This window comes from Littorina saxatilis, linkage group LG13, assembly GCF_037325665.1.
Source record: "Littorina saxatilis isolate snail1 linkage group LG13, US_GU_Lsax_2.0, whole genome shotgun sequence".
Classification (NCBI taxonomy): Eukaryota; Metazoa; Mollusca; class Gastropoda; order Littorinimorpha; family Littorinidae; genus Littorina; species Littorina saxatilis.
In genome coordinates, this window is record NC_090257.1 from 28,883,343 (window position 1) to 28,908,871 (window position 25,529).

The following is a 25,529-nucleotide window of genomic DNA, read 5'->3' on the forward strand; positions in this document are numbered from 1 at the left end:
GTTTATGAGTTGTACAGCATCAGTTCTGTGTATGGAATAAGAGTTCAGTGCATTGGTTGGGTTTTTATGAGTCTGACAGTTAGGATTTCATGTATTTTTCTTATCAAAACTGAACCGGTAACTGAAAATGCTAAATTAAAATAATATATTGCTTAGAAATGCTTTTCGATACACAGAATTATTAAACACACACATATTGCTGCAAAGAAGAAAAATTGGATCAAAACATGCACTGGTTCACAAACTGCAACATTTTTAAAAAAGCACATTTTATAACGTTTTTCTCACATTTTGGTGAATAAAACCCCCAAAAATTGCTTTTCACTCAAAATTTAAAATGGTTTCCCTTAATTAGGTTATTCTGCTTGCAAAAATCAAACAAGCAGCAAGCTGTTTCCAAAATAAAAAAAAAAAGTGCTTGCCTACCCTGTCCCCCCTTAAGAATATTTACATTTTCAGAAAAACAAAGTGCAAAGCACAGCCATCACACCTGCCCCCTTCCCCCACCTCCACCCCTCCTCTCTCAACACCTTCACACACAAATAAAAACAAACACAATTTAACCAAAGGATCAGACAAAAATCACTATTTCCATCAGTCTCCCGCTCAGCATCTACGTTTGGCACTCACTTTCTCTCGCACGTTCCAAAGCCAGTCATTATTACTCCTTTTCTACTTTGAAAATACATCATCTCTTAGAAAATATACTCTTCCAGATGCCTCCCACGTGTGAGCTGTTTGAAGACCATGGAAAGAGAGCAGCAGGTTTCCTGAACACGGTTTCACCGGCCGGCTGTGTCAGTGGCATCATGGCTTCAAGAGCACTCATGTCGTATTCCTTGGAGCGTTCCTCCAGCTGACAAAGCTGAGAAAACATGTCTTTCGCCGACGAAAACCTCTGTTCATCGTTTAGAGTGGGACTCTCTGATGATAACTGCTTGTGGCGCTGAATAATACTATCTTCTACGTTATTTCTTGGACCTAATTTTGTTTTAGATTGTTGTTTTCGAGGCCTTTTTTCTGCTGATTGTTTCGGAATTAGCTTCTTCCGTCCAGCATCGGAAACTGCCTTTTGTGACTGTTTCTTCTTTGAAGCCTGTTGTTTATGGGCCTTTTTCAACAGTTTCTGTGCGTTCACATTTTTCTGCTGTTGAATCAGACTACATTTTTGAGATTGTGTTGAAGTACACAACGCCTGAACATTCTTTTTTACTGTCCTTGTACTGGAGTTCTGGGTCACGACTGATGTGACTTGCCTTCCAGATTTGTTTGTCACACTTGCTTTCTTCATGCCAAGATTTGACCTGTTTTTAATCTTCAAGGCATTGGGTGCAGTCTTCAACGCTGTTTTCTTTGGACCTGTCGGCGAATTTGTGTTTACAGTTGTTGCGGAGACACACACCTGACACTGTGTACTCAGAATACCATGCTTACAACTGACGCACATCATGTTGGTAGTTCTATGCACAACACGTCTTTTCCTACGTCTCATGATCAGCCTGGCATCAAAATCTGCTGTAGAATGTTTCCTCTTTTTACTCTGCAGTCTCTTCCCCTTTCTGCTTTCAGTTCCACGCTGCCTTGTGGTGGCATCCTTCACTTCAGTCTGAACACCTGCACACAAATAATTTATGCAATGTGAAACTGAAAATGCTGAACAGTTGAAAATGTAAAATTAAAAAGAACAGCATTCAACAAAAGAATCATCACATGTCTCCAAGGAAAGACGATCCATATGCAGGTTACGCAAATGCTACTCATACTCATAGACTAATACAGGTTGAATAAAACTATTAAAACTGTCATAGAGGTAGAGAGAACACACACACATTCATACAAAAATATGTATGCATACACAACTCCCCTCCCCCCTAATCACACACATGAACAAGCGCAACGGCCCAGCGGATAAGACGCAGGCCTCCTGTCCTTAGTGGAAGGTCGTGGGTTCGAATCCTGTCCACGCCTGGTGGGTTAAGGATGGAGATTTTTCCGATCTCCCAGGTCAACTTATGTGCAGACTTGTTAGTGCCTTACCCCCCTTCATGTGTACACGCAAGCACAAGACCAAGCGCACACAGAAAAGATGCTTTAATCCATGTCAGAGTTCGGTGGGTTGTACATGTATAGAAACCTGAAAATACCAAGCATGCTTGCCCCGAAAGCAGCGTATGGCCGCCTATAAATGACGGGGTTAAAACGGTCATACATGTAAACATAGTAGAAGTGTCAGACCGTGAACAAAGAAGAAGCACACACATGAACTCTGTGTGTGTATTCATGAATCATTGAATTTCTGGAGAAAATGAGAGATGGACCTTCTTCCTATCCCCAAGGTCAATAACAATGTTAAAGCCATATGTACTCGATGACTATACACGCTAATTGCTTTACCAACAGCTGGAGACAGACTAAATTAAGTTCCCTGCAAAATATTGTGGTCTAGGACCCCTTAAATGTTGAGATATTTGAATTTTCATTTTGATCTGGATCGTCCTATTTATAGATTTGGCAACACATGTAACGTTGATGCAAGGGAGAGAACACCGCGGCTTTGTTGACATCCTCACTTTTTCAGAGGCTAGAACAAGCTGTAATGCATGTATTATGGTCCGCGCATGGTGACGTATCGTCATTATATGGTCTTATGGTGCGTTTGACATCGATTGTGGGCAAACTACACTTTGTAAACACGGGAGTGCGTTAGTATGCCTTTAAGGCCAAAAAAAAAATTGTCTGTTTCTGGTCACCCGACCGACCCTAAATTTCGGCGCCGACCCTAAACTTTTTTTTTCCAAACTTGGTGGTAAAGGACAGGGTGAGAAAATGAACAACAAAAACGTGTGAAAACGAAAGTCCGCTGACGATTTGTAAATGTGTTGAGTGTCTTGTCTCTATGTATAGTGAATCCGGTCTCTTTGCGCGATTTTTAAAGTTAGTTTTATTGGTCTACATTTGGGTTAAAAAAAAAAAAAATTAAAAAAATTTAAAAAAAATCCCTACCTACCGACCCTATTTGTTTGGCCTATGTTACCGTAAACAGACCTTTTTTTTTTTGGCCTTAAACAAGAATTTGAAGCAAACTTCTTACCATTCTGCGACAGCCTCTGTCTCTTGGATGTTGCACCAGTACTGCTTCTCTCATCCCGGTCCTTGGGGCTGCTGGTGCTAACCTTGTCCTCCTTCTTTCCATCATTTTCATGAGGTCTCTTTCTCAGGGAACTCCTTCCTATAAGAACTTCTTTCAGGAAGTCGCTCCCACTTTTGACAGATGATGATGAAGCTGGTGTAGCCGCTTCGTCAATAGAGTCCAGTTGTTCACTTTCTGAGACGCTATTTGTAGATTTTCTGTGCTTACGCCTGCGAGCTGGTGTAGCCGCTTCGTCAATAGAGTCCTGTTGTTCACTTTCTGAGACGCTATTTGTAGATTTTCTGTGCTTACGCCTGCGAGTTTTGATGCCTAGAGACGTTGCAGAATGAGACTTTCTGAGGTTGTAGCGGTTGGCTGAGGGCACGCTTACTGCACTTGTATTTGTATCTTCTTCTTTCCGCTGAACTTCTGAGCGCAGTGCAATGTTACTTGCTTTATGTGTGCTGACTCCACAAACTTCAGCCTCAGGCAAAAGTGGTGTAGGTGGAGATGACTGATTCTGTAACACTTGAGTCGGTATCCATCTGGGCTTCACCAGCTTAGGCCTTTCTGCTCTGAGCAAGACGGCAGAATGCAAATTATCGATGGCAGACGACACGGGATCTTGCACAGAGAAACTTTCTTTTGTCAAGAATGGTGTTGAGCCGTCAAAATCACTGTCACTGCTACTGAGACTGGACAGAGACAGAACTGAACTATTCACATGAGTGTTTTTACCACTGATCTTGAATAATTGGTTCATAGGATCAAGGATCTCTGTACTGCTACCAGAGCTGTTCTCAACAGAATGGGTGGTTCTAGTGGTAGTGGAAGAGCTTGAAGCAGATGGTAGATGTTCTCTGGGCCCAAGCCACGATGGTTTCTGTAACGGTCTTCCATCCTTTGTCTGAGTCAACAACTTGTCTACAACCCTGCAACAGACAGGAAACTAGGTGTAAGACTTAGGTGTTTTGGATTTTAAGAGGTGTGTAAAATAAAAAATAAAAAAAATAAAAACAGATGTACATGACACACTGACAGACAAAAACAGTAAAATTGTGTTGAACAATTCCTTGCCTGGCAAAAGTCAATCCAAAACATTTCCTCGTCTATTTGGGGAAAAATCTTGGTGTCCAATCATTTTCTCCAGTTTATCATATTTCATACTTTAAGGCACACGAAAAAGGTTGTTATAGTGGTAGTAATAATCAATACTAGTGGTATTCTATTGCACAATGTGCAGACGTTATACCAAAGTAACTCTTTTTCACTTTAAGTTTAAGTTTCCGCAACTGGCAGTGGCACACCTTTAGCCTTGTGTTCATGGTCCTTGCATGTAGAGTCATTGATAATAAACTGGCAAATGTCATTCCTGCTGTGATATGTCAAAATACAAAACAAAACAAAACAGTAAAAATGCTCCAGCTAACGAGCTATTGACAACATTCAAAGATGAAGAAGAGTGCGTGACTCATTCAGTCATTGACTGCATTTTCAAGCTACGTCCTCAGTTACCTTGACTCAACCTCAAACAGCTGAAGCAGGAATGGTGATATAGTCGCGTGAGACATCTGCAGATGCGGTTGCAACTAGTGTATCAGTGCAAACACAGTAGGCCCAAAACACTTTGGGTAACTACAGAAGCAAGGGTACTCAATTTGTCGGTATGCCGCCATCTTCGAATACGATCCACATCCGGTCATTGGAATAATCTCCCTTCCAAAATACGGTTTGAGAACTACACCATTTGCTTCTCTTCCTGTAGAAATCACCGTGTCCTCTAAATCGAGGGATTTTTGCAGCACGATCTCATCTAAGCCGGTAAGCAAATAACGCGATGAAGTCAGCGAAGATTTCAAGACTAATTTTGTTGTCCTTCAAAGACTTCGCTTGAAATACTTCTTGATCATCGGCTGCATTTTTGCACTTAATTAATCAGTCCAGTGTACAATTATTGTACGATTAGTACAAGATCACACTGCGTTTGCTTCTGGCCCTACTATTTCTTCTACTTCCAGGCAACCTATACACTAGCATCTTTTTACAATAATCTCACCCATTTTCTGTTCATTTAAAATAGGTTGATTTTATTTTGGTTGGGAGACAATGTTGTGTTTCTTTTAATCAGATAATAACAAGCATACTTGTACAATCATTCGTGTGTGCATTCGATGTATATGTGCAAGTACTATTTATTATTTATGCCCCTCTGTGTGTGTGTGAATTTTTCTGGTACTGCAGTAATTTATTTTTCAGTGTAAATGCAGTTCTTTCAAACGCCATACCTTGTTTCAGTATTGGTGGCTTTATAGTACAATTCAATTATTCATTCTGTATAATAATTTGGTTTTCCTTATAATTATTCAACCATACAATTTATAAATTTATTTATCTTTGTACTTGACAGCCATGGCGTCTGTACTGCGGGCTGCTGTGGGGAGGGTTGCTGCCAGTGTGGGTCATGCCATCAGCGCAGTCTCCAGACCTGTTGCGCCCACATACCAGCGATGCGTCACAAACGTCCAGAAACCATCGCACAGCTTTTCCACCTTTGGTTCTCAGGTCGTCAGCACTTCAGCTCAAACATCATCACCCCCCTCCGGGATTCTGACATCATCGTTGAATTCTGCTGTTAAGCCAGGGATTTTTGTCGCAGGCAACAGGTTCGGCCCATTGACTCTCACACCGAGCAGGTGCTACCATGTTCGTGTGGCGCTCAAGAAGCGATGCTCGGGCTGCTACTTTGTGCGTCGAAAAGGTCGTCTGTACGTGGACTGCAAGGTCAAGCCGCGTCACAAGCAGATGCAAGTTATGAGCAAGCGTAAGACGTGGAAGGAGGATTATTCCAAAGGGAACATTGAGAGAGCCATCTACTGGAAGTATGATGGAGATAAGCGTTACTACATGCTTGGTGACAATCAGTATGCTCGTCACGACTGGTTGAAAGAGAAGATTGGGGTGACAGTTTGACAAGAATTGTGTGTGATGTGGTGATGTAAAGCTGTGAAAAAAAATATGAACGCCTAATATGATTAATTTCACATTTGTTTTATGTTATGAGGTCTGTGAGAGTTTGTTGTCCTGTCTTGGATGAAAACATCAAATGGTAAAAATCAATGTTGTTGGTTAGTATTATTAAAAGAATTTTCCAATAAAGTACACTTTCACAAAAATGGGAGTGTGCATGTTTGATTTATGTCTGAGTGAATGCTTCTAACATTAGTAACAATAATACTGAACACTTGTTAATCAGTCCTTCTCATCAGACTCAGAGCATCACGGTGATGTACACTAGCAAAGCGTGCACACACACACACACACACACACACACACACACACACACACACACACACTTAAATACAGTTCTTTGCAGGCACATGTATAATTCATAAACAGCAGCTGCTGAGCTAGACCCCTCTTGTTTGTAGGTTCTTCTGTAACTCCTGGTACTTATTTGGTGTGAAAAGTGCAACAAATGTCATCCATTGTGAAGCAGTAAACAGTACCATTTGTATTGTCATGTGTGAATCATTATGTCTTCTCTTCATTGATGGTCAAGAAAACTTGTATAATAAATTTAACCTTCGCCCGACTGGGTTGTCGACTACACACGGAAGACATCGCGGGGACGTGCGGACCCATGCTTCTCAAAGAAGGAAAAATATGCATATCTTTCCGTAGACCCATGCTTTCCAAAGAAGCAAAAGCGTGCATCCCCTTCCGCAGACGCCGTGGTTAAAATTTCGCGAGAAGTAATTAAATTAAATTATTAATTTAATTATTACCGTGCGGACTAAAGCTCAAAAAAGGAAAAACATGAATACCCTTCTGTAGACGTCCTGGGCCCGTGTGGACCCACATTGTTATGTATTAATTTTGCTCCACGCGACTTGCTTATTAACTCCAAAATTAAACAGATAGTAGAAAATGATGTTTAGAGCCAATACCTGAAGGTTTGCGACTTCTCTCCCTAGTTTTTATGTAAGTTCCTTCAGTTTGAGAAACATGGGTCCGCATGGCCCCACGATGTCTTCCGTGTGTAGTCTAAATTTGACCTTTGTTTTTTTTAATTACTTCTCGCTGAAATTTAATGATCTTTTAGGACATAAGAGCTTTTTAGGTGTCTGAGGCATTCTTAAAAGCTCATTACAAAATTCCAACTGGTTAAAGAGATATTTGCAATTAAACACCCTTCTGGGTCCACACGGACCCACGACGACCTGCGAAGGTTAAAATGCAAATCTTGAAACTCAAACCTTTTTCCATCAAATGTTGCTGTTTTCCAATCTGATCTCTGGACCACTACCAAGCACACAACTTCCACATGTTATCTGAAAACTTGTAGCCTTAATCAATTGAACAGGCATGGGAACTGTCCGCCAAAAGGCAAATTTCCGCCAATTTTTTTTTCTGCCACAAAAATAAACGGGGGAGACAAAAAATCTGAATTTAATGGCAAACTTGGAGCTCAGATGACACCAAATTGCACCATTTGGGTGCTTTGGAGAAAAACAACAATAACAATAACAATAACAGCACTTTATTGTCCATTAAAATATTACATAAAAATGGAAATTTTTCTTCGGCACACCCTGTCTGCCTGTAAACGATTATAACAACAATTGTATAGGACGACACACATAAAACATAAAACATAAAAGGGATACAATCAAATATGATATTGCACTATGTAAATTTACCCTCTCATATCACAGGAGTTGGGTTTCACAGCCGAGTAATCACATTACAAATATTTCCCACACACCTTCACATGTACACATTGTTTGTTTTTTCCCAGCCGACCAGCCTCTACGTGATGCGAGAAGAATTTAAAATGGTGACTGCAGAAGGCAGGAATGACTTTTTAAACTGGTTTTTGCGTGCCAAAGGGACCTTATAACGTTTACCTGAAGGGAGAATTTCGAAACAGGGGTTGAGAGGATGGATCGGATCACGGACAATTTTGAGAGCTTTCCGCTTAATGGCAGCTTCGTAGAGACTGGTCAGCTGTCGTTGGGGTTGCCCAACAAGCTTGCTAGCCGTCGCAACAATGCGGTGGAGTTTAACGATTCTGGGGGACCCCCCCCCCCCCTAGTAAAGCTATGCGCTTCGCACCATCAGCTTGACGCTGTCGAATTACATGTACATGTACTTACAAATGTCCAGCCTTTTTTTACATTTAGTCAAGTTTTGACTAAATGTTTTAACATAGAGGGGGAATCGAGATGAGGGTCGTGGTGTGTGTGTGTGTGTGTGTAGAGCGATTCAGAGTAAACTACTGGACCGATCTTTATGACATTTTTCATGAGAGTTCCTGGGTATGATATCCCCAGACGTTTTTTTCATTTTTTCGATAAATGTCTTTGATGACGTCATATCCGGCATTTTGTAAAAGTTGAGGCGGCACTGTCACACCCTCATTTTTCAATAAAATTGATTGAAAGTTTGGCCAAGCAATCTTCGACGAAGGCCGGACTTTGGTATTGCATTTCAGCTTGGAGGCTTAAAAATTAATTTATGACTTTGGTCATTAAAAATCTGAAAATTGTTATTAAATTTTGTTTTATATAAAACGATCCAAAATTACGTTTATTGTATTCTGCTGTTGGCTTGTTTAATCAAGCGGAAGGCCTTGGCCACTGCATCCACCAGACTAGGTAACTTGAGACCTGTCGGTCACTGAAAATAGGCTCCGCCGGACCTCGGCCTTTAACTGTTCTCCTTTCTCAAACATAATATCAACAAATATCATTCCTTAAACTAGAAGCTGCATTCTATCCTGAATTCTTCAAAAGTAGGTGTGTAAATATACAGTACTCTCAGAACAGACAGGACAAACGATATCCTAAAACCTCAAAACAAAGTCCAGCCAACTAGCCGCCATATTGATGAGCTTTGCTGAGGAGGGGGGGGGGGGGGGGGGGGGTACGTATGACAAAGGCCCCTCTGTGGTCACTCGGCTCTCTTGAGAGTTACAGCGTTTACCCAACCAACAGACGTAAAAACGATTAACTGGTCAAGGTACCAATCTGTTACTAGGTTTCAAGGTTTCAAGGTTTTATTTCGGCTTTAGGCCCATAGGGCATTTAAGCAAACAAAAATACACAATTAAGTCACACGCACAATGAGAGTGCACGCAGGCACAGCAAACAGTGTATTTAATTAAACACCAAAAGAAAAACATAACACACTATCAAAAAGAAACCACATCTTCATCAACTGACCTCACAAAATTAAGAGAAAAAACAAAAAACCAAACAGGCAGAACCAACAGAATAAGAACCACAACAAAACACAACGAAACATAAATCATGTAGCGAAAATAACTCATAATAACACTAACAAACTTAGCCAACTTAACCAACTTATTTTTTGATTTTACATTCATTAAAGCATTATATTTTATAACATTTGCATGATGTTGAAAATAATTTCCAATATACTTCTTTCGTTCTTTCACGACACTCTCATATTGACAATTAAACAAAAAGTGGAATTCATCTCCTATCTCACCACTTCCACACAGCTTACACACGCTTTCATCCCTCGGGATGTTCAAACACGTTCCTGGTGAATAGGTAACTTAATAATAATAATAATAATTGTCAGTAAGTACTGGTGTCACATGACTGATGTGAACCAGTTGATTGGCTAATGGCGATGCGCTAAAACTGTTAGCGCACTCTTGGAGTGCGCTAACTTTTCCACAGAGCGTATTCTTACGCCCTTTACCTAAGCAAGACTGTGCTCTCATCCTCAGAATTAATTACTGACATGTAGCTTATATTTTCCACAATACCAAATGACCATAAATTCCCTGCTTCTCAATTAAAGCAGAAGTGGGTTTTTTTCTGACAGATTGCATGTGCCTGTGCCACAGTGCGGCTGCCACTGATCTAAAAATACAAGCCGCTGTGTTTCATCTAATTCTCGCCGACTTGCATAGATTCTTCTCATCGTGTTAGTGGCATGTAGCTTATCATCCACATTACCAAATGATGAGTTAATATAATATTCCCACCCGCTAGCAGAAAACACAAGTGTTATTCCGATAACGTACCAGCTAGACCAGTTTGGAAGACTGACTCGATCGACTCTGTCATACGTAGCCGCACTGACTACACTGAAATACGACTGCATCAGTTCAGTAAATGAATGGTTTCCGAATTATTATTTCAAGGCAAGAACAATCGTAATCGAAAACGTGTAGGGTTCAGAACGTTCTTACCATTATAAGACTTATTACCAGCGTGCCTCGTGCGTGCAGACTCAGTCAGTGCAGACTGCATGCAGTGGTTTGATTGCCCTAGCAGACGACATAAACCCCGCTCAGCAAATTAACATGTTGGGCAAATGTGAACGAAAAAACGATGGGGATATAATACGTGTAGGGTTCAGAGCATTCTTACCGTTCATATTTAGTATCAGACTCCCCGATGAGTGAAGATACAACACGAGAAATATGCCACATTTGTTTTGAAAATGTGCGAACCGTCGAGTCCCGCGGCTTCGAGTCAATTCAAGGGGAGTCACTCCGCACAGTCAATCCGTCGAAGCTCGACTGGAGGTTTCGAATCGCAAATAATGAAGAGCACAGCCCTTTCTCCGAGTTCAAATGAGGTCTCTCTGAAAGATCATCACTGTTCAGATTAACGCTACACTGGAATTTACCAACAGAAATTAAAATGCGTGTGACGAAAGCACGACACACTTGAGACACCCCACACAAAAGTAGATCTTTACTGTACACGACCTGACCACACAGTTATGCCTATTCAAATGCGCGTTGCAAAATGTGCGCTTGGAATCTTCTTTTTTCTATGGCGGTACTGACAATATCGTTATTGAAACAATCCCAGTGCACTAAGGGATTTATAGAGCAAATCTCGAAAATAATTATTGAACTCAGCGCTATGCGCTTCGTTCAATAATGAATTTTCTCGATTTGCTCTATAAATCCCTTAGTGCACTGGGATGTCTCAATAACTTAAATAATAATAATAATAATAATAATAATAATAATAATAATAATAATAATAATAATAATTAAGTAGATGTGTACTGCCGGGCAGTACATACCCCAAGCGAAGTCGTCCATCTGTGTGTACATGATTCTCTCTCTCTCTCTCTCTCTCTCTCTCTCTCTCTCTCTCTCTCTCTCTCTCTCTCTGTCTTAAAATGTGTCATCGATGACGTGTTTTCATACTTGCTAATGCGGCAGGCTAATCATGACGTCAAATTGAAACTTCTTGAAGTCTCTCAGAAAGGGACATGAAAACCATGTGGGGGTTACTGGTTTGGGCTGAAAAAAACCCCAACTCCACCTAAAATTCAAGCGCCTATGGGGCTGAATTATGCAGCATAAATTGTGAAACATCAGGATATCTCACACTTTCAATTCTGCCATCATGTCAAATCTGACAACAAACCTACCCACAAAATGTCATAAATATCGGTGTAGAATTGAGACTTAACGGTTTTTAACTGCCAAAAATAAGTTTTTTTGACTGGAATAGTTTGTCTTGAAATTCAGTTTGGGACAACGGACCCACCCACTAAATTTCACAAAGATCGGTAAGGAAATGGAATTTAACGGTTTTTAACTGCCAAAATTATGTTTTTCTTCTGGAAAAGTATGGAGTGAAAATCAGTTGGGGACAACGAACCTACCCACAAAATTTCATAAATATCGATGAAGAATTGAGATTTAACGGTTTTTAACTGCCAAAAATAAGGTTTTTTGTCTGGAAAAGTATGTCTTAAAATTCAGTTTGGGACAACGGACCCACCCACTAAATTTCATAAAGATAGGTGAAGAATTGAAATTTAACGTTTTTTAACTGCCAAAATTATGTCTTTCTTCTGGAAAAGTATAGAGTGAAAATCAGTTGGGGACAACGAACCTACCCACAAAATTTCATAAATATCGGTGAAGAATTGAAATTTAACGGTTTTTAACTGCCAAAATTATGTTTTTCTTCTGGAAAAGTATGGAGTGAAAATAAGTTGGGGACAACAAACCTACCTTTAAAATTTCATAAGAATCAGTGAAGAAATAGGATTTAACGATTTTTTAACGGCCTTTAAATCATTGGTGATGTCATCATAACCCAGTCGTTGTAGTTGTCGTCGTAGTTGTTGGTGTTGTTGTTGTCATGTTCGTTGTCGTGATTGTTGTTGTTCTCGTGTTGTTGTTTTTGTTGTTGTTGTTGTTGTTGTTGTTGTTGTTGTTGTTGTCGTCGTCGTCGTCGATGTCATTTGTTGTTGTTGTTGTTATCGTCGTCGTCGTCGTCATCGTCGTCGTTGTCAGAGGTTATTTCTAAAGATTTCATTGATAGTCTTTGTTCTCGTCACCAAGACTTGCTAAGAACAAGCTTGGAACAGCAAGAGTTCCAAGAACAAGATTAGAACAACTCATTACATCATTACCAGTACGTCATTTGTATTTAGAACACACTTTAGAAAAAAACTCTTCAGCTACAAACCAGTCACCCTCACATGTCCGAGGTGTTTGTCTAAACCACTTACTGAAATGTTTTGAGGTTTAATGACCATACACATGTTGAACCGGTGAGTGTCTTCCGCTGCTTAATTCGCAAATAACTATTTTATTAAAGTCCGCTTGAAACGCTCAAAGATGAAATTCCATGTTAAAAAGTGACAAAAGTTTCACATTTTCCCGTTGTAACAGCTTCCGATGATATTATATGAAAATTCTGATCCTCTGAGAGGATTTCCCGAAACAAAATCAGTTTGTACGCCTAATTTTAATAGAATTGTCCAAACAGTGTCGCTAATATTGTGCTAAAAGATGAATTCTAGAACAATGTCCAGACAGACACCACTTGGCAAACAAATTTTCAGTGCTGGGAGATGAAAAAAAAAACTACCTCGCTACGCGCGGGCTCGGCCCGCGCTCCGCTTGGATAATAAATAATAATGGACATTTGCTATATAGCGCATAATCATATTTATGCTCAATGCGCTTCACAATATTAATGCCGTGTGAGATGGAATTTTTTACACAATATATCACGCATCCACATCGACCAGCAAATCTCAAGCCTAATAGGGCGAGCATTCACCTTTCACGGCCTTTATTCCAAGTCACACGGGTATTTGATGGACATTTTTATCTATGCCTATACAATTTTGCCAGGAAAGACCCTTTTGTCAATCGTGGGATCTTTAACGTGCACACCAAATGTAGTGTACACGAAGGGACCTCGGTTTTTCGTCTCATCCGAAAGACTAGCACTTGAACCCACCACCTAGGTTAGGAAAGGGGGGAGAAAATTGCTAACGCCCTGACCCAGGGTCGAACTCGCAACCTCTCGCTTCCGAGCGCAAGTGCGTTACCACTCGGCCACCCAGTCGATTACTTTACCTAAAATTTAATAATTTTTCTCTCAGTCAAACACATCAAATATTTGTCTAAACTAAACTCATTCTTATACAAACAGTAATTATAACAAACGCTATTGTTGGCAGATTCACTTTTCCAGCATTGCAAATATTGGTCTCACAGTCTTTGTTTTACAAGGCTCTTGAAGACATTTACTCCAAACGGCTGCGCAAACCACAAATCTAAAAACCCTAACTGGTTTAATAATGAAAAGGAATAGAGGAAAATTCCAATTTGACTGCACCAATTAAAGTTGGCAAATAAAGATGACCTACTTTCTCAACTCTGTGCCGCACGGGCTAACCGTGACTATCTTCTCTCTTGTACATTAGGCACACACAGAGGATATAAAAGAGAGACACCCCCTCCCCCAACAAAACAAATAAATGCCAACTGCGCTTTTCTCAACAAGTAATTAAAATGTCGTAGAATAATCAAAGAAAGAGCACTACATGATTTTTGAGAGTTGGGCAGAGTAACTTTCCCTGAGTAATTAACTTCCTGTCTTGGACATGTGCAGATGTCGGCGATGTGTAGTAAACGGCGCAACAGTGAACTGATCTCTCACTGCCCCTCTCCGTTTGCAGACTGTGCTTCTGAGTCTTGCAGTCGTGAAGCCGGATTCGTTCAAGTCTCTGGGCACGAAAAGAAACAACAACAACAAAAACGCCAATTAATTAAGTAATTTGTTCATTTAGATTCTAAACATTCTAATTAAAATTGAAATATTAATGAAATTAATGAAATAAAAATGAAGGCACTCTGTCTCATTCTTAATCATTTCCTATATCCAGAAATATTTTATAGATATGTAATTTTTACTCTAAAAATGGGCTTACAATTAACGGCACAGTCAGTAAGCCTCCCGTAAACCATCACAGATACTGTCAGGGTTTTACACACCAGTACATCATTTTCTGATTCCAAAAACATATAAATATGTAATATTTGGATTAAAAACAAGCTCTGAATATTAAAAATATAAAAATTATTATCAAAATTAAATTTTAGAAATCAATTCAAAAACACTTTCATCTTATTCCTTGTCGGTTCCTGATTCCAAAAACATATAGATATGATATGTTTGGATTAAAAACACGCTCAGAAAGTTAAAACGAAGAGAGGTACAGAAAAGCGTGCTATCCTTCTCAGCGCAACTACTACCCTGCTCTTCTTGTTAATTTCACTGCCTTTGCCATGAGCGGTGGACTGACGATGCTACGAGTATACGGTCTTGTTGAAAAACTGCTTTGCGTTCAGTTTCATTCTGTGAGTTCGACAGCTACTTGACTAAATGTTGTATTTTCGCCTTACGCGACTTTTTTTTTTTTTTTTTTTTATCAAATTGACTGACATTTTGGTCAAGCAATCTTCGCGTAAATATTAGTTAATAAGTTTGCTTAATAAAGTTCTCATCAAAATCGAATTTTCACCAACAGATTTTAAAATGATTGCATCGTACGTACTCCTCAATTTCTCCTGAATTCAAAACAATACTGTCGTGTTCTTCCTTTCGCCACTCTCAGTCGTAAAGGAGACACAACGAGTTGTGTAGGTTCTGTAGATTTATTAACAGACTAGCAGTTAAGCCCGGCTTCGCCCGGGAGTAAGCGGAGCCCTGTAGCAATTTAAGACGCTCGCTATCCCATTATCATTAGCTTTACCTCCTTTGTTTGGATACAAAAAAAAGTTATCTCCCTTACCTTCTAGAAATTTCTGGAACTGTCCAGTTAATTTTTCATTCTTCATTTCTTCCCCTCATAGGAGCAATAGCGAGTCTCTAATATCACTGGCATGATGTGCTTGCTACAGGTGAACAGTAGGCACTGAACTGGTCTTGCACCATATAGGCTGTATTCAATAAATGGGAGGTCCATAATCTGAGAAAGGAAACAATGAATCAAGAAACTAAAACCCAGGTGCACATCTGCGGCACCTAGGGAGTGTACGTGCACACTATCTTGTTCCTGCCTCTTGCCATCTCAGAGGTATGGCGACCACAGACAGACACACACACACACACACACACAGACAGACACTCTCTTTTATTTATATGTATATAGATGGAACAACGGTGACAATATCTCTCAGCACAGTGTAAGAAAGAACAAGTGCAAGACTGGTAAAGAACAACAATACGTGTGCGCAGCCCTACTTATATAGTTAATGGACATACGAGAATATTCGGGAAACATCGACACTAATCTGGTTAGATCTACACAGTTCCGTCTGCCGTATACGCTTACGTCATGAGTGACTGCGCACTAAATCAAAGTAAGTTCCATAATGTTCTTTATCCTTCCATTCGATTCCAGTGGTATCTAGCGAGCTCCACAACACGTCCCCACCTAAACTGATGCTACTCCTCAAGCATCAACAGCAAAGTCTCTCTGTGGGTTTGCGTGTTCTCTTTGACCGTCTTGGATTGTCTGGTCCATACTCTGGAACGGATGGGGTACCTTTAGGTTTGGACTGTCTCCGAGTTTGTGGCACAGTTTCCATGGGGTGATCTGTTACAATTTCAGAAACAGTGTCCACTTCCTCACCAGGTTCATTGTCTTCCTCAGTGGTGTAGCGTGGCTGTAGCTGTTCCCAGTGTCGTCTCCATACTGGACCATGAGGAATGACCATGACGTTGAAGCAGCGAGTACCCAGAGACTTCTTGACGACTGCTGGTACCCATCGGGGTTGTTTGTCTCGGCGAGGTCCATGGTACAGAGCATACACAGGATCTCCGGCCTTGTACTGTCTGGTTACCTTGACGACAGCTTTCGAGTCTGGAGTCATCTGAGACTTGGATGCCTCCTTGGATTGCTTGCCCTGAGCGATGTGGGCTGGCGAGGGCAGCAGAGTGTCGATCCTTGTCCGTAACTGCCTGGAATTCAAGAGTTCACTCGGAGAGAAACCACAGGATGTCGGCGTTCTCCGGTACTGCATCAAGAACTCTTGAAGAGCACGCTTCGGTGGCAAAGAAGATTTTCTCAGTGCTTGTTTGAATGTCTGCACCAAACGTTCGGCGGCTCCATTGGTAGCAGGATGATATGGTGCCCCTGTCAGGTGCGTGATCCCCCGTTCCTTGCACCAGCTCTGAAATTCTTCAGAAGTGAAGGTCGGCGCGTTGTCAGTGACAAGTGTGTGAGGCAATCCAAAATGAGCAAAATCTTCTTCCAGCAGGTCTAGAGTGGCTCTAGAGGACGTGGATGACGTAGGATGAATGCATGGATACTTGGAGTAAGCATCCGTGATCACCAGCCAGTCTCTACCCATGAAGTTGATTGCATGGTCCAGGTGTAAGCGGCTCCACGGCTTTTCTGGTAGCATCCATGGGTGAACTGGAGGCTTGGATGGCTTGTTCTGATGTTCACCGCACGAGTCACATCGTCGAGTAGCCATCTCAATAGCAGCATCGATACCGGGCCAGTAAACAGCAGTTCTTGCCAACTGTTTCATGCGTTCCATGCCGAAGTGTCCGAGATGCAGCAGATCAAGGATCTTGGACTGCAGGCTCTGTGGAATCACCACTCTCAATCCATGGACGAGGCATCCGTGGCAGATACTGAGAGTCCGACAACTTCCGGAACTTGTTGACATCTTCATTGATCTCAGCGTTCTTTGGTGGCCAGCCTTCACGGACGTAGCGCATCACAGTAGATATCACTGGATCTTTTCCTGACTCTTGACGGAGGATATTGGCATCCACAGGCTGGACTTGAAGACTGAGAACCTTGATGGCACACACCATGTCCATGTCTTCACCACTTTCCTCCCTGTCGAAATCGATGTCATCTCCGTATGGCAAGCGACTAAGGGCATCTGCATTGCCATGATCCGCTGTTTTCCGGTACTCGATGGTGTAGTTAAACTGGTTCAGCCACAGGGCCCACCGAGCTAATCTGTTAGCTGCGAGCAGTGGAGTCCCTTTCTTTGGTCCGAACAGTGATGTCAGTGGCTTATGATCTGTCACCAGTATGAACTGACGTCCGTAGAGAAACTGGTAGAACTTCCGCAAGCCAAAGAAGATGGCCAGGGCTTCCTTGTGGATTTGGCTGTAGTTCCTTTCTGCAGCCGTGAGAGTCTTGGACACGTTGTCGATTGGGCGCTCGCTTCCATCTGGATAGCGATGAAATAGGACTGCTCCAATTCCAACGTTGGACGCGTCACAAGCTAGTCCCAAAGTCTTGTTTGGATCGAAGTGTACCAGAACTTGATCCGAGGAAAGCACATTTTTCAACTGTTCAAATGCTGCCTGTTCCTCATCTCCCCACTTCCAGGGGTTCGCCTTCTTCGTCAGGCGGTAGAGCGGCTCTGCCATGCTGGCCAAGTTAGGGATGAACTTCCCGTAAAACTGAACTGAGCCCAAGAAAGACTTCAAGCTTGAGACGTCCGTAGGGGCTGGCATTTTCAAAACTGCCTCGACCTTCGATCCTTTAGAGATCCCTTCAGCCGATAAGGTATGTCCAAGGTATTCCACACTGGCTTGTGCGAACTTGCACTTTTCACGACGACATCTGAGTCCTTTGTCGTTCAGACGAGTGAGCAAACGTTCCAGGTTGCTCAGGTGGTCGTTGGCGTCTTTCCCGCTGACTAGTATATCATCTTGGAAGACGGCAACACCAGGTAGATCACAGGTCAGGTTTTCCATGATCTCTTGAAAGTAACCAGGTGCTGACTTTATCCCGAAAGGAAGTCGTTGCTGCAGGAGTACCCCACGGTGAGTGCTGAGGGCTAGCCTGCGTTGACTCTCTGGTGCCAGCTTGATCTGGTTGTAGGCATCAGCAAGATCGATCTTGGTGTATCCGAATCCACCTCCTAGCTTCTGCATCAGTTCCTCTGGGAGTGGCATTGGATGACGGTGATCTTCAAGCTGATCATTGATGCCCACTGAGTAGTCACCACAGATCCATAGCTTGGGCTTCAGGGTGCCCGAGGTTTGTGCCTTACGAATTGGTACCACTGGCGTTCCGTGTGCGCAGTTTCGTATAAAAATTATTTTCCAAATTTCCCCACTGTGTTTTATAAAATAATCATATTATGAAAGCACATACATTCTTATCTTAGTTGTTATGTATTCATTGTTAGCAAACATCGGCATTATTCATGTTTTACTTTAAACGCAATCATTGTTATTTATAGATCACAGGCACTTGATGTAAGTAGGTCACACACGTGTGAATGTTGTGCCCAGTCCTTGTTTTTGTTTCTGTTATTATTTTAGTTAGCAGGTCTAGTTGAGCACGTATTAAGTATCATGTACCCACTACTAGTCATTGTGCATTTTAGTTAATGGACTGATGATGTCATTTGTATGGAGTCGACGCACGTGCGAGGATATGTATGTGTGGGAGGGGGGGGGGGGGGCGCGGGAGATGGAAGCTTGCTGTATGTTATGTAATGTATATATTGTGTGTGATACGTGGAAATGTGATACTATTTATTTGCATGTATGATACAGGTACAAATGTGATAATTGTAGGCTTATACTAGTGATTACTGTGTGTGATACATGAAATGTGATATGAATGCTGTTTTTATATGTTATACTCTTACTTTCTCCCAAGCGCAAGACAAATTCTTCTATGAAAATTGAAGCCAATAAAATTTGAGTTGAGTTGAGTTGAGTTGAGTATTCGTTGAACTGGACTGGCTTCCAGACTCCTTTGGCGATGCCTTCTTCGTAGCCTTTGGCGAGGTCATCACGAAGAGCGAAAGGTACCGGACGTGCCTTGTGAAAAACCGGCTTCGCATCAGACTTGAACTTCACGTTCAGTTCGAAGTCCTTGAGACATCCCAATTCTTGTTTAAAGAGATTTGGGAATTTATCAGACAGTCTGTGACAATCTCGCTGCAGGGCAGCATAAGGCGCGTTGGAGGTCGCTGGATGCGTAGGTTTTGCACCCTCACTCTTAGCGTGACTCTCTATGCTCCTCAGTCCTAGAGCATTGTCCACAGAAATTCCCAGTCTGGATTGCGTTGCGTCCTAGCAGATTCAGATGAGGGATCTTGGTGACGATGTACGGAATTGAGCTTTGCTTACCAGTCACTGGATCCTTGGTTTGGCCCATGAAAGTTCCCAGCACGGGCAGGTCGTGCTTGCTGGCAGACTCGTAACGATGTGTGACGTCATCCAGCTTCGGTTTTCCTAGTTGTCTCCAGACCGGAAGAGAAACAAAATTTCCCGTAGTTGCGGTGTCCAGTTCCATGGTGAACTGTCGGTCCTGGATTGTTATGGGTACATCCAACCTAGGAGTATCTTGGGGAACTTCACCGAGGATCGCGTTGACAAGCTCTGCTTTCGTGACTCTCTTCACGGAAGCCTGGGAATGTCGTTCCCGATTCTGATGTTGCTTTTTTCTTCAGACAGCTTCCAAATGTCCTGTGACGTCACAGTATCGGCATTTGGCTTCTTTGTAGGGGCAGTCTGTTGCTTTGTGGGCCTTTCCACATCGGTAGCACTTCCTGTCTGTGGAATTAGACTGCTTGTGGTTCTTTCGTGGACCCGTAGTCTTGTTTTGGTGGACCTTGTTGACTGGCATGGTCTTGGAACCGTAGACAGTTTCCTTGGCAACCTTCGCTGCGTCTTCAGTCTCAATCGCGACTTGGACAGCACGTGCGAAATCCAGCTCTGTGTCCTTGATCTTGAATAGAGCCTTTAAGACAGCCTCATTGTTGACAGAACATATGAATCTCTGTCTCAGAGCTTCGTCTTGTGGGTTTTTGATCGAAGGAAAGTCACAGGTAGCGGCGTCTTGGCGTATGCGCGCTGCTAACTCCTGGAGAGTTTCGCCTGGCTTCCGTTTCATGTCACTCCAGAACTTGAAACGTTCCCGCACTAAGAAGAGTTTCGGGTCGAACTGTTCTTTCATGAATTTGACAATTTCGTCCATTGTCAAACTGTTGATGTCCTTGGGCGGATTTTGCTGAGTAGCCAGATTTGCCAGTTGTTTGTAGACCGTAGCAGTCTGATTCGTCAAGAAAACTTGAGCCTTGCGCTGCTCCGGCACGGAGTTGGCGACCACAAACGTGCAAAATCTTGACCAGTAGTCAGGCCACAGTTCCGATGTTGCATCAAACGCAACAAAAGATGGGATTGCAGCTGCCTGTGTAGTAATGGGAAAACGTAGATTCGAAGCACTCGGATCGTCGTAGCTTTCCTCCCTGGCAGGAGCTGCGGCACCACTGAACGCTTTCATCATCATCTCCATCTGGTGCATTTGTTGCTCCATATCTTCTTTGTGCTGGCGTTGCTGTTGCTCCATCTGCTCCCTTAGAAGCGTTATCAGCTGCTCTGTTTCCGTCATTTTGCAGTTATAAGTCACTCCGAATAGACAAGGGAAATAACTGTCGGCGACGTCAGTTGTCGTGTTTTTCCTTTCGCCACTCTCAGTCGTAAAGGAGACACAACGAGTTGTGTAGGTTCTGTAGATTTATTAACAGCTGGAACAACGGTGACAATATCTCTCAGCACAGTGTAAGAAAGAACAAGTGCAAGACTGGTAAAGAACAACAATACGTGTGCGCAGCCCTACTTATATAGTTAATGGACATACGAGAATATTCGAGAAACATCGACACTAATCTGGTTAGATCTACACAGTTCCGTCTGCCGTCTACGCTTACGTCATGAGTGACTGCGCACTCAATCAAAGTAAGTTCCATAATGTTCTTTATCCTCCCATTCGATTCCAGTGGTATCTAGCGATCTCCACAACAAATATACTGTTCAAAAAAAGAAACGCATAGCTTGTAATATTTGGTTAATTTAGTTATATGGCTACAAGGATATCCACCAAACTGCAGAAAATGTTTATCTGGTCGTCGACCTTTCGTCCATTGCCACAAGTGAGCTCTGCACGTGACGCATGCGTTATCAGTGGCTACAATGTCAAAATTGCTCATTTGGCATGACCACTCGTCATGCTTCAGTGTAATCTCGTGAAACTCGGGGAATATTGAGCTCTCATCATGTCTTCCAAAACCCATAAAAGCGGATTGTTCGCCACAAAGAAATCAGACGACAATTCAGCGACGAAAGATGGCCCGATTGAGCAGAGAAGACCGCCAAATTGCATTGGGTCGTTTACAAGCAGGCCAAAGTCAAAGTGCAATCGCCAGGCACTTCCACGTGTCCCAGAGCACCATCAGTAGACTGTGGGTCAGGTTTCAAGCCACTGGCTCCGTTGCTGACTTGCCACGAGCGGGAAGACCAAGGGCGACAACTGCTGCTCACGACCGCTTCATACGGCTCCGCCACCTCCGGAATCGTTTCCTGTCGGCCTCATCTTCTGTCCAGGCTCTCCCCGGGCCACACCGATTATCGGACCAGACCGTGCGGAACCGCCTGCATGAAGCTGGTTTGAGAGCTCGCAGACCTCACAGAGGAGCTGTCCTCACCCGCCGCCATCGCCAGAACCGAGTGCAGTGGGGCAACCAGCACCTTCGCTGGACCGTCCGGAATCACTGGAGACACGTGTGGTTCAGCGACGAGTCCTACTTCCTGCTCCAGCGACATGATGGTCGGAGGAGGGTCTACCGGAGAGTAAACGAACGTTACGCGCCCAACTGTGTGGATGAGGCACCCGTTCATGGTGGTGGAGGCGTCATGGTGTGGGGGGCGATCAATACCGCTGGAAGGAGCACCCTGGTGCACGTCCAAGGGCGCATAACTGCCCAGCGATACGTGGAGGAAATTCTGCGCCCACACGCCCTTCCTCTTCTGGCTGACCAGGATGCCATATTCCAGCAGGACAACGCTCGCCCGCACACAGCACGACTCACCACCCAGTTCCTCACCGACCACCATGTCCAGGTGCTTCCCTGGCCATCCATGTCGCCAGACATGAACCCGATAGAACACCTCTGGGATGAATTGGACAGACGTGTGCGCAGGCGAGAAGAAGCGCCGGCAAATCACCGCGATCTATTGCAGGCACTTCAGGAGGAGTGGGACACCATCCCACAGCAAGATATCCGGCATCTGATCCAGTCCATGTCCAGAAGGTGCCGGGCAGTTGTTGCTGCCCAAGGCAGTCACACCCCCTACTGACTTGACAGCCTCGGCACCCAATCGTATTGATTGACTGATTGATTTGAAGATGCAAATGAACTGTGTGTGCATTCAACTGTGTCCATACCAAATTTCAAACAAATAATCTAAATATTGGATTTTCTGTTAATTTTTTCGAAAAATAAAACAAATTTGGCAAGTAGCAACTATGCGTTTCTTTTTTTGAACAGTATACATATGTTATGTTTACTCTAAAAAAAAATGTGCTCAGAATTACAGCGGAGACTAACGTGACCCGTCTCGGTCTTTGGGTGTGGTTAGTCGAGACTATATCTTAATATAGTCTCGGCGAGTCTCGGCGATGACTGTTTTTGTGTGTTAATCCTTTGCTTTGATGCCGACAGCTTGACTAAATGTTTTTATATCGCTTCACGCGACTTGTTTTTCTTTGTTTCATTATGTGTATGTCTCTGCACCGCTGTAAAGACCATTAGGTCGACGTACTCAAGAATGTGTTGACTATAAGTTAGTATTTTCAGTACACGTTTCATAACCCAACCTTTCAGCCTTGTTCTTTTATTCTTGATTGGACGTTAGCAGTCTATCTGTGTCGGTTTATTGGTTAATTCTGATTTGTGTGCACGTGTCGCGTTTGTAAATAAGTGCGTGCGTACTGCGTGTTTTTGTGTGTGGCTTGTGTTTTTCCTCTTTCTTTTTGTGTGTGTGGCGGTCGCGGTTGTGGCGGTGGAAACAGACTCGAGGTACTTGTAACAGCAGTAAAACTTACCATTTGATCTTTGCACGTCTATGTCATTTGAACGTTCTTGCTCAACATCATCTACTTCTTCCGGTGATGCAGGAAAAGGTGCAGCAGGGGTTTCAGTAATAGTAGCAGCACGTATTAGTTCCTGAGCCGCCTCTGTTGTCGGAATGGTAAAGAATAATAATGACGTTATGTTTGGGTTCCTACTGTTGAAAATAACAGGTGCTTGAAGCTTACACATGGTTACGTTTGAGCGTTAAAATCTGCACACATTATGTACTGAGGAGTCATTCAAACCCGGACATTTTTTATTTAGGTGCCACACTGGTCCTCTAATTATTACTGTAGTTTGCATTTTCCAGTGTCATTTAGACCCACCAGAAATGGCTATAACAGTGACATTTCCTAATTAGATGGCAACAATTTAAAATTATGTGGCTCTTCGGGTGAACATAAGATCGAATAAATAAAATTAACCAAAATTCAAAATGAAGACTGTGGGAAACCACTATCATCCTTGCTTGACGCAACCGTGTATATAACCAAGTGATGTGTCCATTCACGCTAAGCCATGTTTCTTTGAGATTAAAGGCACAGTCCACCTCGTGAAAATAGTTTGGCTCACTGTCTCAGACCTGGCCAGGCTTTTACATTTGATAAGGGTGGATAAGACTATCCCCCCACTTGGTCATGGCAAAACATGATTGACAGTCTTGGTGGTATCTGTTCGCAGTGGGACATTTTTTTATAATTATTTTCGTAAAAGTCACTGGTGGCTTTTCAAGAAATAATTTCATTAAAAAGATTCCAGCTAACCCAAAATAAGCTGTTTCCGTGTTGCTTTTGTGAATGAAAGCTTCCTGATCTTCCTCACAGGGAATTGAGCATAAACCTAAAATATACGAGATTAGACATTGCAATATAGTCAGCAGTTGGGACTGGTGAAATCGAAAGTCAACTGAGAGAAGAAATTAAGCGTTATTGAACTAGAATAAAGACAAAACGATAGAATTAAAAATAAGAAAAAGAAAATGAAAGAAACCAAAAAAAGAAAGAAAGAAAGAAAGAAAGAAAGAAAGAAAGAAAGAAAAAAAAAATGTCAGAGAACCAATTGAAATTGGGCAAATATAGCTTGAATAAAATAACTCGGGTATGAGATCGTGAGTTGAGGTACACAAAGTGTCGCAATGATTTTGTTGTGTGTGTGTGTGTGTGTGTGTGTGTGTGTGAGTGTGTGTGTGTGTGTGTGTGTGTGTGTGTGTGTGTGTGTGTGTGTGTGTGTGTGTGTGTGTGTGTGTGTACCGTTTATCTTATTAACTAGGGTAAAACAACAATACATTTACCTTCTTGCTTACTGTTTGGGGTTTCAGTCATCTCTGCTGGCCGTTTTTTGGTTTTTTTGCGCTTGCGGATGTACATTATTACCACACCAAGTATTCCGAAAGCAAATATAAGAGGGCAAACAATCGAGCAAGTAATTGTACAAGTTGCCGATTTCTCTTCAGACGCACTGGCAATTGTGGGAGTAGTCGATTTCACTTCAGACACGCTGGAATTGCAGGGTGTTTGCAGTGTGACTGATGCTGGGACAGGACACAGACAGTCCTTCTCATCTTGTCCGGAGCAGGAAGTGTGGGGAACGTGGCACGTGTAAATGTAGTCAAACTCATAATTAGGCTTTTCCCGCAGGATAACAGTTAAGATGAAGTTCGGCTTGCCCATCGTTAGAGATACTGCAAGAAGGTCTTCCTTTGGAAACGATATGTTCTGTTGTCCGTCAGTAACTAGCAGCGGCTGACGTGCTAGTAATTGTTTTTTGTCTTTGTTGATGGAAATTCGTTGAATGCTTGCGTAGGTGAACTTGGTCGGTTGTTCTTGATACCATGTTACATGCAGCTTATGACCATTAATTTTCACCCAACGAAAGCCTTTGGGTTTCGTTTTCATTGTGGGTTGGCCATTCGTTACTATCTGGGATGACATCTTGGACGCCTGGTTTGCATCTGAGTTTGTTTTATCGATATCACAGTAGAAAATCTCAGCGTTGTTGCTGCTTGTCATCGGCAAAAAGACAGACAAAGATGGATCTTTGTTGCCAAAGCTTCCAGAGAATGAGGCACTTGACAAGGGTGGAAGATAAGCAGAGAGATTTGGAGGATCACTTGATCTTTCCAAATGGTTGTTCATAATGGCTAGAGTCACGTTGCTACCATGTCGTAGCCAGATT

The 25,529-nt window shown here is 42.6% G+C and overlaps 2 protein-coding genes and 1 long non-coding RNA gene across 3 annotated transcripts in view; 1 reads left to right on the forward strand and 2 right to left on the reverse strand.

The window, feature by feature from the left end:
- LOC138945457 (uncharacterized) overlaps positions 1-25,529 on the reverse strand; it is a 350,740-nt gene that overhangs the window by 298,553 nt on the left and 26,658 nt on the right. The window lies entirely within an intron of this gene.
- Positions 444-4,784, reverse strand: LOC138945453 (micronuclear linker histone polyprotein-like). Its single transcript, XM_070316883.1, has 3 exons — positions 4,646-4,784; positions 3,092-4,062; positions 444-1,614 (listed from the first exon to the last, which is right to left on the reverse strand). Exons 1-3 carry the CDS (start codon positions 4,699-4,701, stop codon positions 689-691), a joined length of 1,953 nt encoding a protein of 650 aa, XP_070172984.1. The 5' UTR covers positions 4,702-4,784; the 3' UTR covers positions 444-688.
- Positions 4,828-6,303, forward strand: LOC138945454 (uncharacterized). The gene is made up of 2 exons (XM_070316884.1): positions 4,828-4,951; positions 5,538-6,303. The coding sequence occupies exon 2, from the start codon at positions 5,540-5,542 to the stop codon at positions 6,098-6,100; it is 561 nt and encodes a 186-aa protein (XP_070172985.1). The 5' UTR covers positions 4,828-4,951; positions 5,538-5,539; the 3' UTR covers positions 6,101-6,303.